Here is a 16,657-nt window from a genome sequence, read left to right on the forward strand (position 1 = left end):
GAAAAGAAAATTGCTGACTGTGAGTTAGATTTTAATTGTAAATATATTTATTCCCCCTGACATAATATTCGCAGATATATCTTGTAATGAAATAAAAGAGTTGGACTAGTATATAGCTATAACACATAAATAAAATATTCAATCATCATATACATCACATAATGAGATTTAATATGTTTGTTTGTTAAATTTTGTCATCACAACATTCACACACATTCATTATGCTGGCTGTCTATGTATGTTGTAGTAATTAATTCACAAGAAGTTGGCTTAATTAAATACATATTTTTTAGTTCAATTGTGATAAAGGTTGAATCCTTTTTGAATTCATTTTAACTGGTCTTCCTGGAAGCACTACTACATTGTTTTTACTCCAGTAACTTAGCTACAACACATTATACATTGACTAAGAGGCTCAGGTACCATTAACAACTATGCCAAGACAGACCAGTGAAATTGAAGATGTTTTTAGGCAAAGTATTTTTGATAAAGTATATGTTCATTCTTCATGAAATCAAAGAGACATTTGTTTTCAAGGCAACACAGAAGTTAAAATAGTACAGCGGTTTATATGTTCTTTAGCCTGTTGTTCAAAGTAACCTTAGAGGACTTGCAACATTTAGAAACAGGCAAAACTTGGGGAATTCCAGTTTGAAAACTTATGAGCAATAATTGATGCCCACTTCTAGGTTAATCAATTTATTTGCAGACGACACAGAAAAGGTTGGAAATGTTTATTTCTTTGACATTGCTTACTACTGGTACTGACTTATATTCAAAATGAAAAAGGTCTGAAAAACTGATGTGAAATTTTTAATGAATGTGAGAAAAGGTGTTAAATTTAAGGCCAATATTATTTCAGACCAATATTTCAGTTCTGTCAAAGTTGTGTACCTGTCCTTTGACAGATTCTTTTTTAATTTGTAAAAAAGGGCGACTTTTTGTATCAGAAATTGCTAGGAAACCAGTATATTTTCAATAGATAGAATAAAGGTACTTAAATATTTTACCTTGCATAATTTCTAAAATCTGAATTTAAAGAGGTGATTTTGTACTCTTTCCTTAGAATATTCGTTTAAGTTTTCTTTGATAATGAGGTCTAATTTGAACTTTCAATGGACAAGCCCTCACATAAGTCCTATTAAAAATGGCCAAAAATACTCATAGCTAGTCAAAGCCTGAATGAATTGAATTCTGACAAAACAAATTATCTTGATACAGCACTAACTCAATTTTAAATGTGTCCTAATTACAACAACAAAAGACTAATATATATTTACACTACAGTCTCATTATAACACTCATGTTGGGGTCCCATGTCTCAAAACCGAGTTCTAATGAGGCTCTCATTAGAACGCTCATTCCGAAATTACCGCATTAACCTGCCCACCGCCTATACATACAACGCTGAAGATTTTTACTTACTTTTCAATGAATATCAACATTATCTTTTTCTAAAACAATTCAATAATGCAAACATATATTACATTCACAAATAATACTAATCATATTTAAAAGAAACAAAAAACTTTCAAAAAAACCCATAAATCATAAATGTAGTGTAAACAGTTAGCCATTACAGTCCAGCTTTAGTATTGTCCCCTAATTAATCAAACGCCATTTACTTCCTGTCTGGGCCGTTCTATATACAGTGCAGGATTTTAAATAGATTTTGGGCTTGTGTGGGTTATTTAATTCTGCGAGGTTTGTATGTCACAGATATGTGTGTGAATTTTAATTTATTTATACACACCACCGGCTGCCCATGTCACATATGATATGAATTTGAGATTTTGGAAACAATTTGATGCCTGACTGATCAACAGGTTAAACAACAAAACAGCGGATAAACGCTAACCTCTGCATGTTTTTCACACCTTTAGCGCTCATAAATGTCCTAATTACATTGTTTATAGTACTTGACTGTCAAATTGAACAAGCACTATAGAGGATATGGGGCGCTATGAATCTAGATCTACATGAATATTTTTTTTTTTTGGGAGCCAAGGTCTGTGAGCGCTATACTGAGATAAGCGTTATAACAGAGAGCAATTTATCGAGGCTACAGTGTATATATATGTGTACACACCTTGCAAATTGCAAAGATAAAGTTCGTTATTTTTTTATCATTTGATTATTTATGGTTACATAATTTCTTACTGATTAAAGTAGCAAAATGTTAAATCAGCCCCATATAAACACTTTATACATGTATACCTTAAAGTTTAACAATTTAGTAGTGAATATGATTAAACTTTAGATAAGTTTTTGCCAGATAAAAGTTAGACTTTGTACAAAGAGGTATAAGGGCACCTTTGATAAGTTAAATCCAAAGTAAGTCAAATCATTTTGACTTTATTTAGTTATATGAGAGGATTTATATATGAAGAAATTGATATTTTACAGGAGTACAATGTAGAAGATACTTAAGGCTTATAGTTATGCATAATTATAGAGTTCATCAATGTTTAAAATCTAAAATAACTGTGAAAGAAATTGAGACATTTTTATCGACTTTACAATGTAAAAAGATCTACTAACAAAAAGACAAAATGGCTACAGGTGGACAAATTGATACAGATATTCTTTCGGATGAAATATTTGACGTATTATGTTCAATGTGTAGAAATGAAGGCAGAAACACTGAAGGTGAAAAATACTGTGTTGACTGTCACGATTATTTCTGTGTAAGTTGTGTCAAAGTTCACAGTAAAGTGCCTGTATTAGCTGGTCACAAGTTATTGGATAAATCGCAAGTTAAATCAGGAACCAGTAAAGCTATGCCGAGGGCACCAACAGAGAGATGTGACAGACACAGTCATAAACACATTGATATGTACTGTCAGAACCATGATAATGTTGGCTGTTCTACATGTATGGCAGTTGATCACAGGTAAACTATAGTATTTAAACAAAAATATTTTTTTGTAAGTATATGGAATGTTTAGTAGGTACTTTACATAATATTCTTAGACAAGCTTAAATATATAACACTTAATAATATATCATCTACTACGCAGCCTCATAAACAATCTGAACTTATTTTTCAGGTTATGTAAAGATACATTCTACATACCAGAATTTATCCAAAACAATACTTACCAAATTGAATCGAGAGATATTCAAACAAAACTCAAGGAAATAGCCCAGACCCTTGAAAAACAAGCTAATAGATTTAAACAGGATAAACAAAGGCTGTTAAAGAGGAAAGCAGAACTACTCGCTGATATCAGAAAATTCCGACAAGAAATCAATGGTCAACTTGACACGCTTGAGAAAAGTTCTATTGACGAGATAGAAAGTAAAGTTAAATGTCTTGAAGACAAAATTGAAGACAGTTTAAAACAGCTACAAGCAAATAAGGCCAGGATTAGATCAGCTAATGATAAGTTAGCATCTACAAACACAAATCATTCTGAAGTGTTTGTTTATGTGAAGATGGGAGAAGATGCTGCAAATGATGCCAACAAATATATGGAGCATGCCAAAATAAAAAGTACAGTAGAAGACATAGAGTTTCAACCTGACAGAACAATTCTTACACAGTTGGAACAAAAGAAGACCATAGGCAAACTATCAGAGAAACCTACAAAGACTGCTGACAATTTATTTCAGATTAAAGGGAATAAATCATACAATGTAAAAGTTAAGTCAGATAAAAATGATTGTGAAATCACTAATGCCTGCTGTATGGAAGATGGTACAATAATTCTAGCTGATCATGACAACAACAAGCTTAAACGGTTACACAGTTATAACTATTCTGTCACAGACTACTATGATCTACCTGGAAAGCCATATCAAGTGTGTATGATCAATAACACACAAGTAGCAGTAACTATTCCATCAAAACAGGAAGTTCATTTCATTTCTCTAGAAAGAAAAATGAGAACAAACAAAATTAACACTGATTTTACATGTTATGGTCTTGCATATGCAAACAATAATTTATATATTTCAGAAAACACATCAGTATATATGTATACATTGTCAGGTAGGAAACTTAATCAGTTCAGTAATGATCAATCAGGACATGAGTTGTTCTCTGACATACGCAGTTTAGCTGTCAGTAAGGATGCTACTAGGATTTATGTTGCTGATTACAAAAATGGACTGATAGTACTGGACAACAATGGTCATGTTATTACATCATTTAATGATGATGAACAAATAAAGGGGGCTGGATGTTGTTATGTCACTGAAGCAGGTAGTGTGCTGGTATCTGGAGAAGGTTCCAAAAATGTTTTACAGTTCACATGTGATGGTGAGCTGATAGGAGAAGTTATAAAAGCTGATAGCGGAAAAGAGGAAATTATATCAGTCTGTTGTAATCTACAAATGACAAAGATGTGTATAAGTAGATCTAGAGATAACAATATTGAAGTGTATGACATCTAATCAGTAAAACAAATGATTCACAAAAGAAAAATAAACATGTTTTAAAATCTATGCCAGTCTCTCAAAATGTATGCAAAGAGTATAACATGTTTTATTTATTAATGTGATAATTTCTTTTGGAGTTCCCATTTTTGAGTGCATCTGTTTTGATTGTTATTTGTTATATTACAAGAAAAACTACTAAATTGTTTGAACAATTTGAAATAAATCATATCATGTGAGTATTTGATGAGCATAATATTGTTTCATTTAACAAGTTCAATAAATTTAGAAATAAACACAAATATTAAATTTTTATTTATTACATACCAAAAATTAGGATGGTAAACAGTAAAATAGAGTCATTCTTTTCATTAATGCACATAATTAGTGCTATGCTTAGGAAATAGATATCAATTCTGAGTGCATTGTTGTAGAATAATGCACGGTTTGAGTTCAAATGCGTAGTAATATAATCACGAAGGCCGATAGGCCCGAGTGATTAATTACAAAGCATTTGAACGAAAAACGTGCATTATTATACAATAATGCACGAAGAATTGATATCTATTTCCATTCTAATACGTCAAGAAAAAATATAATTTTTATTATAACGTTGGACTTTATGTTTGGTGGTTGAATTTGTTTTCGCCTCAGAGTTTCCAATAGAAACGTTCTTTAGAGGCCGTTCCAGTGGGTTGAAAAAAAACTGTTAAATCTACCGTTTGTAGAAACATTTTGAAAATAACGAATTTTGAAAACGTTGATACAACTTTGTTTGTTTATTTATTTCAGTTTATAATTTTCCAAGCGAAATACAAATTATTAAAAGTGAAATAAATGTAAAACTTAACTCGTCTGCGACGTTAAAATAGCGTACTTGATTTTGATTGTTTTGCACGTGCTGTTTGGCGCTACATTGTGACGTCACGTAAACAACACTTTAAACGTCTGTACAGCGTTAACGACTGAATTAAAGATATTGGTGTTCGGATTTATTTTCTTAGTTAGACCATTTTCTATCATTCTAGATAGTTTTCACAACAAAATTCGACAAAAAATTGTTTTTATTTATCAGATTTTTCAAACAAAATGGCGCCCTCAATGTGAAAATACACAGGGAGATAATAAGAACGGCGAGTGCATTGTTGCAGAATAATGCACGCTTCGGGCCTTCTTTGTCTATATAGAAAAATTTCCGATAGTGTTAGAATAATATTTAGCCTATTTTGATGTTTGAATAACAGCATGTTGCCATGATACATTGCGGTTATACAAGTGTAATATTCATTTTCATTTAATGGCTTTTTTATACTTCTGTATATATGAATGAAATAAAATTCTATTTTTAAATCCTGAGACTTAAGTCATTACCTCAACCCCAGAATGCATAAAGTCATACAAAAAAATCATACAAAAAAACAAAATATCAAAGATAATAGTGAATAAATGATGGCTTTAAAGCACTATTATATCAATCAAAACTTTAGCCTAAACATTAACAAACATTTATATATGATCCCTGGGCGTACTGGATACAGGGATTTTCCTGAACCTCTGGACTGTGACACGTAACCATGTTGAATGAATTATCTTCTATTTAGTAACATAGTAGATTATACGAAGAAGTACAAGGGCAACATTGCCGCAAAATAAGCCTGTCTTAAAAGCTTTTGATGCACATGTGGGCCTTACAGATATGCATAGCAATTAGCTGTAGATGTGACCTTGACCTTTGAACTCAATCATGTATAAAGCAATACATTTAGAGCAGCTGAACTCCAGAAGATAACAGAACAACTACCGTTTCACAAATATGTAAAATCAATCTTCAAAAACATAAAATAGTTGAAAGATATCGAAATGATTCTTCAAAATGTTCATATTCTAACATTATTGCACTGAAAACAAACAGTTTGCTTTTCTGCCAATTGGGAAATACCTTCTTTTATTTTACTACCAAACTTTTTCATCCTGGTTTTTTCTAGAAGACCACATGATTGAACAGGACATATATGGTGACCTGTGGTCCTGCATCATATCAAACTTAGAGGGAAATGAATAACTGCTTTTGTTTTGATATAAGAAGTAACATTGTGGCACTAAAATCATAATTAACAAGCAATTATCATAGTATTGCAAGCAATCCATAAGTCCCCTACCGGTTAGAACCCCATCAACATTCTGAAGGGCCATTGGCCATTCACTAATGTTTCAATTTTTCTCTATTTGAAGTAAATTTGTTGGAAAAGTTCTTTAAAAGTGATCACAGTTAACAGTTTTTATGAACAGACAGACAGACGGACTGAAGGACACTCTTAAGTTAATATTTGAAACATCCCTGTTACCAAAATATAACATTTTAAAAGCAAAATTCTTAAAGAGGAGATAACTCTTGAATTAAAGATGCAATTTCATAAAAAATTTCAGCTCTTTTTGACTAATCACAAATATTGTTATATTCGCCATGTTTTAAGCCTTTTTGTTGCCAAGGCAACTGATATTTTTTAAAAATAGGAAGAACAGATAAGACATGCATAATCTCAAGACTGCCATCTACCCATATGTCAAGTTTCATAAAAATATTTCCAGTACTTTTTGAGTTATCACTGGATTCAGTTTATGTGTAAAATTTGCCATATTTTCAGTCTATGTGTTGCCATAGCAACCAGAATTTTCAACATAGGAAGAAAAGAAAAAGACGTGCATAATCTCAAGACTGCCATCTACCCATATGTCAAGTTTCATAAAAATATTTCCAGTACTTTTTGCCTTATCACTGGATCCAGTTTATGTGTAAAATTTGCCATAATTTCAGCCTATGTGTTCCCATAGCAACCAGAATTTTCAACATAGGAAGAAAAGAAAAAAATGTGCATAATCTCAAGACTGCCATCTACCCATGTCAAGTTTCATAAAAATATTTCCAGCACTTTTTGCGTTATCACTGGATGCAGTTTATGTGTAAAATTTGCCATATTTTCAGCCTATTTGTTGCCATAGCAACCAGAATTTTCAACATAGGAAGAAAAGAAAAAGATGTGCATAATCTCCATACTGCTATCTATCCATATACCAAGTTTCATAAAAATATTTTCAGTACTTTTAAAGTTATCGTTGGATCCAGTTTTGTGGACGGTTTCCAGTACTTTTTGCGTTATCACTGGATGCAGTTTATGTGTAAAATTTGCCATATTTTCAGCCTATTTGTTGCCATAGCAACCAGAATTTTCAACATAGGAAGAAAAGAAAAAGATGTGCATAATCTCCATACTGCCATCTATCCATATACCAAGTTTCATAAAAATATTTTCAGTACTTTTAAAGTTATCGCGGGATCCAGTTTTGTGGACGGACGGACTGACTGACGGACAGACGGACGGACGGACAGACGGAAGGAGGGTAAACCTAAAGTCCCCTCCGGTAAACTGGTAGGGGACTAATTAATTATATCATATATTTGATGACAAATTTATTGATTTAAACTTTAGCTTGAAATATGATAAGGGCCAGTACTCAAAGACGAAAATTAACCCTTTCGCTGCCAGAGGGTTATTGTTTTATTGATTACCTATTTGCCAGAGGGTTTTCTAAAAAATTACTATATTATTGATTAATATAATTATTATTATTTGTTATTAGTATTATAATAATTATATGTTTCCAAATCTGTGAGTATAATAATAATTATTGTCGATGGTATAATTTTTTTTATATTTACTATTATTTTTATTATTATTATAATTGATTTATTATTATTACCACTATTATTATAGAAACGGCTAAAGCCGTCCATATGGCAAATATGCCGAAAATAACAGGGACGGCATAAGCCGTCCCTATGGCAGTGAAAGGGTTAATATACGATACCAGGCATAGCAAATACTAAAAATTTTGCGGATCACTGTTGTGACACGTGACCATGTTACATGAATTAATTCTTCTATTTATAATGACCACTGCACTAGTAACGTAGTAGATTATGCAAAGGAAAAGCACGATATTGAGGCTTTGGCTAAGTTTTTCTTGAATTAAGATGTCAGTTATAATGGATTTAAACATTCAACACAACTAGATCAGTATTTACCATTTATTTGAAATTTTATTTCACTTTTTTCATATCACGCCATCTGGAGTTCAGTGGCTTTAATGGTGGAGAACATTTATATAAAGTATCATAAAAATTCTTACATAACAAGAGGGCCATGATGGCCCTGAGGTCGCTCACCTGTATATAGGCCCCCCCCCACCCCCGGGGCCAATTTTTACCCAAGGGCTTTTATTTGTTTATTTGAACAGACTTGGTAGACACCCATAAGAAGATGTTTCATGCTAAACATCTAAGTTCTAGCTCATTGGCTTTTTTAAAAGAAGATTTTTAAAGTTTTTACTATACACATATAGTTAAAAACAATGTCACCCCTGGGGCAGGGCCAGTTTTGACCCCAGGGCGTTTATTTTAACAAACTTTGTAGATATTTACTTAAAGATGTTTCATGCTTAATATCTAAACTCTAGCTATTTGGGTTTTTCCAAAAAAGATTTTTAAGTTTTTGCTATACACATATAAGGAAAATCAATGACCCCCCCCAACCCCCGGGGCGGGGCCAGTTTTGACCCTAGGGCTTTTATTTGAACATACTTGGTAAACACCCATTAGAACATGTTTCATGCTAAATATCTCAGCTCTAGCTCTTTGAGTTCTTTAAAAGAAGATTTTTTAAGTTTTTACTATATGCATATAGGGAAAATCAATGACCCCCTGGGGCGGGGCCAATTTTGACCCCAGAGCTTTTATCTGAACAAACTTGGTAGACACTCATCAGAAGATGTTTCATGCTAAATATCTTAGCTCTAGCTCTTTGGGTTCTTTAAAAGAATGATTTTTTAAGTTTTTACTATATGCATATAGGGAAAATCTATGACCCCCTGGGGCAGGGTCAATTTTGACCCAGGGCTTTTATTTGAACAAACTTGGTAGACATTCACTAGAAGATGTTTCATGCCAAATAACTAAGCTCTAGCTCTTATAGTTCTTTAAAAGAAGATTTTTTAAGTTTTTACCATATGCATATAGGGAAAATCAATGACCCCCGGGGCGAGGCCAATTTTTGACCCCAGGGCTTTAATTTGAACAAACTTGGTAGACACTCACTAGAAGATGTTTTCATGCTTAATATCTTAGCTCTAGCTCTTTGGGTTTTTTTAAAAGAAAATTTTTTAAGTCTTTATTATATGCATATAGGGAAAATCTATGACCCCTGGGCGGGGTCAATTTTGACCCCAGGGCTTTTATTTGAACAAACTTGGTAGACATTCACTAGAAGATGTTTCATGCCAAATATCTAAGCTCTAGCTCTTATGGTTCTTTAAAAGAAGATTTTTTAAGTTTTTACTATATGCATATAGGGAAAATCAATGACCCCCTGGGGCGGGGCCAATTTTGACCCCAGGGCTTTTATTTGAACAAACTTGGTAGACATTCATTAGAACATGTTTCAAGCTAAATATCTTAGCTCTAGCTCTTTGGGTTCTTTAAAAGAAGATTTTGTAAGTTTTTACTATATGCATATAGGGAAAATCAATGACCCCCTGGGGCGGGGCAAATTTTGACCCCAGGGCTTTTATTTGAACAAACTTGGTAGACTCTTACTAGAAGATGTTTCATGCCAAATATCTAAGCTCTAGCTCTTAGGGTTTTTTAAAAGAAGATATTTAAAGTTTTTTCTTTCGGTTGCCATGGCAACCAGAGTTCTGCATGGAATTAAATTCTTTGAACAATTTTTAAAGGTGACCACCAAAGGAACATTCCTGTGAAGTTTGGATGAAATTGGCCTAGTGGTTTATGAGGAGATGTCATTTAAAGTAAAAGTTTACGGACGACGGACGGACGACGGACGCCGGACGAAAAGCGATCACAAAAGCTCACCCTGTCACTTTGTGACAGGTGAGCTAAAAATCCAGATATATCATCAACTTTAGTGACCTTGACCTTGCATTAATTGACCTAAAATATAAGTGAAATGACGGTAGTCATGATAATGACCCATTTGCTCCAGACAAGCATTTTTCAATGACCTGTTACACGTACGACCTTGACCTTTGACCAAGAGTCACTGTTCATGTCTGCAATACAGTTTCTCATAGTGGTTTAACATTTCTATGAAATTTCATCAAAATCCTCAATGCGTGTAAGAGATATGCTCTGGACAAAAAAGACATATAGTAACTAATGGATTTTATTTGGATTTGGAAAATGAAAATGAGGCAAGATTGAAAATAATATTAATATGGCAAAATGAAAATGAGGCTACATTGATAAAATTTAATCTTATTAAAATATTTATAAGCTTCAATCATTGGAATTTTATGGGTTACATTTTATAATGTGTTGATAAAAACACTATATATGGCTATGTTGAATCACATCAAGCAATGTTATGCTATTTAAATACATATTCCATAATAGAAGTTTATCATACATTTCATACATGTGACAATACTGTCCACATAATATAATACTAACCTTACTCTATGATAAAAGGCTTAATTATTAGAGTTATTCAAACATTTAAACAGATGATTCTTCCTAACTGACCTCTTTAAATACTCTGAACATAAATCCATAAATGGTTTCCTAGCAGTTACCAGGCTCTAGCATTATCATTTTCGTCCAGTACAGTATATTTTTACTGATAAAGTACTGCGAATTCACTTATATTCGTGGGCATGAAAGTTCGTGGTTTTATCAAAACTGGCATTTTCGTGGGTTCTTAAATTCGTGGATTTTCCTTTTCTTGTAAAAAAAAAAATTCAGTAACCTAATGCAAAGTAATCTTAATCGCCGAACATTGTTACTTACAACATGTACATATCTTTACTTGTCACACAGCGGCTGTCATTAAATTTAATCCTTGCCTCTGGGTATAACTCTAATACAGCACAGTTACTGCCGATAATTGACTGCAATTAACACATTTATGTGACATGATATGCACATCCATTGGACACACTGCCCCTGTAATTCGCCGATGTAAACATCGCATAATTTATACCACACCTGGCACGTTTTAACCAGCGAGTTTAAAAGTTAACACTTAACACATTTGACAGTATCTACACGCAATGTCACAGCGACTGTGTAAATTTACATGCATATAAATTATTCTCGGTAAGTAACACGAGTTTATGTGGATCTTGTAAAAGTCGGTGGTGTCTTTGATGTTTACGGAATAGCAATCTCACAAATACTGATTAAAATTCATATAAACTGGAGCATTTAAAAACAACGAAAGACAGTACAATAAATCTGTTTTAGCGATCGTATTTTTTATAATTTTGTGTACTTACGACATTAATATCAAAGACTTTTTTTAAATTAATAAGAGCAAACTGAGAATTTTTATTAGCGCTAATTATTGCACTGCCTGGGTTCCCATATTAACTCGATTATGTCAAGTATTCTTGTTAACACAATCAAGTCCTAGTAGACTACAACGATCAAGTATGTATATGCGACATTTATGTGACAGTAAATTGAGGACATATAATCGAGTTTTCTTTCAAGTTTCTTAAATATTGCAAACGGATTTAATATGTCACAAACCTGGTTATCTGTCTGTACTTACATTCATTTCACGAAATATCGGCCGAAAAGAGCCGACGCATGTTTGTAATATATAGAACAGAGACAGGGTAAGAAGTATTTGTCGGGATAAAAGTTTGTCGGATCTTAAATTCGTGGATTGACCTACCCCTGAAAACCACGAAAATTCGTGCCCCACAAATAATAATGATTTAACAGTATCTGTTCATTCTTCATGAAATCAAAGAGACATTTTTTTTCTCAAGGCAACACAGAAGTTAAAATAGTACAGAGGTTTATATGTCCTGAAGTTTGGACTGTTGTTCCAAGGTAACCTTTATAGAGGACTTGCAACATTTAGAAACAGGCAAAACTTGGGCATTCCAGTTTGACAGCTAATATGAGCAAAAACTGATGCCCACCTTTAGGTAAATCAATATATTTGCAGAAGCTATGGAAAAAGTTGGACAAGTATATTTCTTTGACATTGCTTACAACTGGTACTGACTTATATTCAAAATTAAATGAAAAAGGTCTGAATAAAACTGATGTGAAATTTTTAATGAATGTGAGAAAAGGTGTTAAATTTCAGGTCAATATTCCAGTTAAGAAAAAAAGTTAAGAGCATGGTAATGTTGGAATGGTACCTAACTGTGTTCTGTCAAAGTTGTGTACTCTTCCTGTGACAGATTCTTATTTTAAATTTGTAAAAAAGGGCGACTTTTTGTATCAGAAACTGCTAGGAAAGCAGTATATTTTCAATAGATAAAATAAAAGTACTTCAAGATTTTAACTTGCATAATTTCTAAAATCTGAATTTAAAGAGGTGATTTTGTACTCTTTCCTTAGAATATTCGTATAAGTCTTCCTTTGACAATAATTAGAACTTTCAATGGACAAACCCTCATAAAAGTCCTATTAAAAAATGGCAAAAAATACTCATAGCCAGTAAAATTCTGAATGAATTGAATTCTGACAAATAAAATTAATAATGTTGATATTGCACTAGCACATTTTTGAATGTGTCCTAAATACAACGGCAAAGGACTTATACACCATTTACTTTGCCAAGATAAAGTTTGTTATTTTTTTTTTATAATTTGATTATTTAAGGTTAGATATTTTCTTCTGGGTTATATTGATTTAAATAGCATAATGTAAAACCAGCCCAATGTAAATAGTCTTTATATATCTTTAAGTAGTTTAGTATTGAAAATAAATAAACTTTAGAAAACTTTCCACCCGATCAAGTTGCACTCTGTGCAAAGAGGTATCAAGGCACCTTTGATAAGTTAAACCCAAAAAGTAGGTTAAATCATTTAGACATTATTTAGCGAAAGGAGAGGATTTATATCAATGAAAACATATAATGTAGAAATTGATATTTTTCCAGGAGTATAATATAGAAGATACTTAAGGCTTACAGTTATCATAATTATAGAGTACATCAATGTTTAAAATCTAAAATCACTGTGAAAGAAATTGAGACATTTTTATCGATTTTACAATGTAAATAAATCTACTAAAAAACCTAGTTGAAAAAAATACAAAATGGCTGCCAGTCGACAAATTGATACGGATATTCTTTCGGATGAAATATTTGACGCATTATGTTCAATGTGTAGAAATGAAGACAGGAACACTGAAGGTGAAAAATACTGTGTTGATTGTCATGATTATTTCTGTGTTAGTTGTGTCAAAGTTCACAGTAAAGTGCCTGTATTAGCTGGTCACAAGGTATTGGATAAATCTCAAGTTAAGTCAGGAACCAGTAAAGCTATGCCCAGGGCACCAGCAGAGAGATGTGACAGACACAGTCATAAACACATTGATATGTACTGTCAGAGCCATGATAATGTTGGCTGTTCTACATGTATGGCAGTTGATCACAGGTAAACTATAGTATTTAAACAAAGATATTTATTAAGTATAAGTATATGGAATGTTTAGTAGGTACTTTACATAATATTCTTAGACTATCTTATTCAATACATAACACTAAATATTATATCATCTCCTACGTCAGCTCATAGCCTCATAAACTGTTTGAACTTATTTTTCAGATTATGTAAGGATACATTCTACATACCAGAATTTATCCAAAACAATACTTACCAAGTTGAATCGAGAGACATTCAAACTCATCTCAAGGAAATAGCCAAGACCCTTGAAAAGCAAGCTAATACATTTAAACAGGATAAACAAAGGCTGTTAAAGAGGAAAGCAGAACTACTCGCTGATATCAGAAAATTCCGACAAGAAATCAATGGCCAACTTGACAAGCTGGAGAGAAGTTCTATTGATGAGATAGAAAGTAAAGTTAAATGTCTTGAAGACAAAATCGCAGACGGTTTAAAACAGCTTCAAGCAAATAAGTCCAGGATTAGATTAGCTAATGATAAGTTAGCATCTACAAACACAAATCATTCTGAAGTGTTTGTTTATGTGAAGATGGGAGAAGATGCTGCAAATATTGCCAACAAATATATGAAGTATGCCAAAACAAAATGTAAAGTAGGAGACATAGAGTTTCAACCTGACAGAACGATTGTTACACAGTTAGAACAAAAGAAGACCCTAGGTACACTATCAGAGAAGACTGCTGACAATTTATTTCAGATTAAGGGAAATCTATCCTATAATGTAAAAGTCATGTCAGATAAAAAAGATTGTTATATCAACAGTGCCTGTTTTATGGAAGATGGTACAATAATTCTAGCTGATCACGACAAGCTTAAACGTTTACACAGTTATAACTATTCTGTCACAGGCTACTGTGATCTACCTGGAGAGTCATGGCAAGTGTGTCTGATCAATAACACACAAGTAGCAGTAACTATTTCATCAGAAAAGAAAGTTCATTTCATTTCTCTAGAAAGAAAAATGAAAACAACAAACATGATTACTACTGATTTTAGATGTTATGGCCTTGCATACTCAAACAATAATTTATATATTTCAGACCAAGACAAATCAGTTTATATGTATACATTGTCAGGGAGGAAACTTAATCAGTTCAGTAATGATTCATCAGGACATAATTTGTTCTTTGGTGTAAGAAGTTTAGCTGTCAGTAAGGATGCTACAAGGATTTATGTTGCTGATTTCTATATTGGACTGATAGTACTGGACAACAATGGTCAGGTTATTAGATCATTTAATGACAAACAAATAGAGGGGGCTGGATGCTGTTATCTCACTGAAACAGGTAGTGTGCTGGTATCTGGATTTGACTCAAATAGTGTTTTACAGTTTACATGTGATGGTGAGCTAATAGGACCGGTTATAAAAGCTGATAGAAGAAAACACAATATTAGTTCAGTCTGGTGTAATCAACAAATGACGAAGATGTGTCTAAGTGGATATTCAGATGACAACATTCAAGTGTATGACATCTAATCAGTTAAACAAACTAGAGCTATCACTAACTATGATTAATGCCCCAGCAAGACTGCTTCTGAAATGGGGAAGTCACTAGTTACAGAATACCTTAGAGCTATGGTTGTGGGCAATTAAAATGTATGCAAAGAGTATAACATGTTTCATTTATTATAGGTGATAATTTCTTTTGGAATTGCCATTTTTTAATTTTTTAAATGTTTTTTGTTATATTATAAGAAAAGCTACTAAATTGTTTGAACAATATGAAATAAGTCATATCATGTGAGTATTTGGAGACTTAGTAAGTTCAATAAATTAAGAAATAAACAAATGATAATTTTTTATTTATTACAAAAAAATGGTATACAGTGAAAAAGAGTAATTCTTTTTATTGATGCACATGCTAATATTTAGCCTATTTTGATGTTGGAAAAACACAATGATGTCATATGACATTTCGGTTACACTAATGTAATATTCATTTTCATTTAATGGCTTTTTTATACTTCTGTATATATGAATGAAATAAAATTATACATGTATAATTAAATCCTCTTTAGTCATTACCCTAACACCAGAATGCAGAAAGTTGGGTACATCATGCAAAAAAAACAAATATAAGATAAGATAATAGTGAAACTAGAAATGTGTCATCATGCCACGGATGCCCCTGCATGCAGCCAAAATTTCAGATGTTATAATATTTAGTTCCAAATTTGTTTGCACAAATTATTTTTTTCATTTTAAGTTCAAAGCCCTTAAAACTTTTCAATGTTAACACAAACCATGTTCAAGGCACTGAAATTATTCAGTCTTAACCTTTTGAAAATAGCATATTTCATATTTGTAGCCAAAATAATGGCAAAATACATTTCAGTGCTGAAACTGAAAGTTCAAAATTTTTCCAACATTCAAGAAAGATAAGTTTGTCCAAAATCATTGAACCAGGACCAAATTCAAACTTAAACTGCTTATTCCTAAGATGTCTCTATATTATTTTCAAAGTGAAAGGGACATAACTCTGCCAAAAAATCATCGAACCATCACCAAATTCAAACTTGACCTGCTCATTCCTTTGACATATCCATATGTCATATTTGAGTTGTTGGGTAGATAATAAACAGAAACTCATATGTCAAATTTGAGTTGAATGTGTTGTACCTTTGGGGAGATAATAAACAGAATTTGAAAATTTCATATTATTTTCAAAGTGACAGGGGCATAACTCTGCCAAAAATCATTGAACCATGACCAAATTCGAACTTGACCTTTATTTTCTCAGGACATATCCATATGGCAAATTTGAGTTGAATG

General features: G+C 32.4%; 1 protein-coding gene across 2 annotated transcripts; it reads left to right on the plus strand.

Annotated features, from left to right (window-relative positions):
- Nucleotides 1-2,283: 2,283 nt before the first annotated feature.
- Nucleotides 2,284-15,720, plus strand: LOC132745627 (uncharacterized). Of its 2 annotated transcripts, none has more exons than XM_060734575.1 (2): nt 2,284-2,893; nt 14,026-15,720. In XM_060734575.1, the coding sequence occupies exons 1-2, from the start codon at nt 2,553-2,555 to the stop codon at nt 15,359-15,361; spliced, it is 1,677 nt and encodes a 558-aa protein (XP_060590558.1). In that variant the 5' UTR covers nt 2,284-2,552; the 3' UTR covers nt 15,362-15,720. The 2 variants fall into 2 exon arrangements, with proteins under 2 accessions (XP_060590558.1, XP_060590557.1); XM_060734574.1 differs by lacking the exon at nt 2,284-2,893 and adding an exon at nt 13,296-13,854.
- Nucleotides 15,721-16,657: the final 937 nt, after the last annotated feature.

This window comes from Ruditapes philippinarum, unplaced genomic scaffold (genome assembly GCF_026571515.1).
Source record: "Ruditapes philippinarum isolate M1 unplaced genomic scaffold, ASM2657151v2 ctg4403_1_1_1_1, whole genome shotgun sequence".
In the NCBI taxonomy this organism is placed as follows: domain Eukaryota; kingdom Metazoa; phylum Mollusca; class Bivalvia; order Venerida; family Veneridae; genus Ruditapes; species Ruditapes philippinarum.

Excerpts from the sequence above, each read along its gene's own strand:
- LOC132745627 (XM_060734575.1), top strand. The coding sequence starts at position 2,553 with ATGGCTACAGGTGGACAAATTGATACAGATATTCTTTCGGATGAAATA. Across the intron at positions 2,894-14,025 it reads TGTATGGCAGTTGATCACAG|ATTATGTAAGGATACATTCT; the intron begins GTAAACTATAGT and ends CTTATTTTTCAG.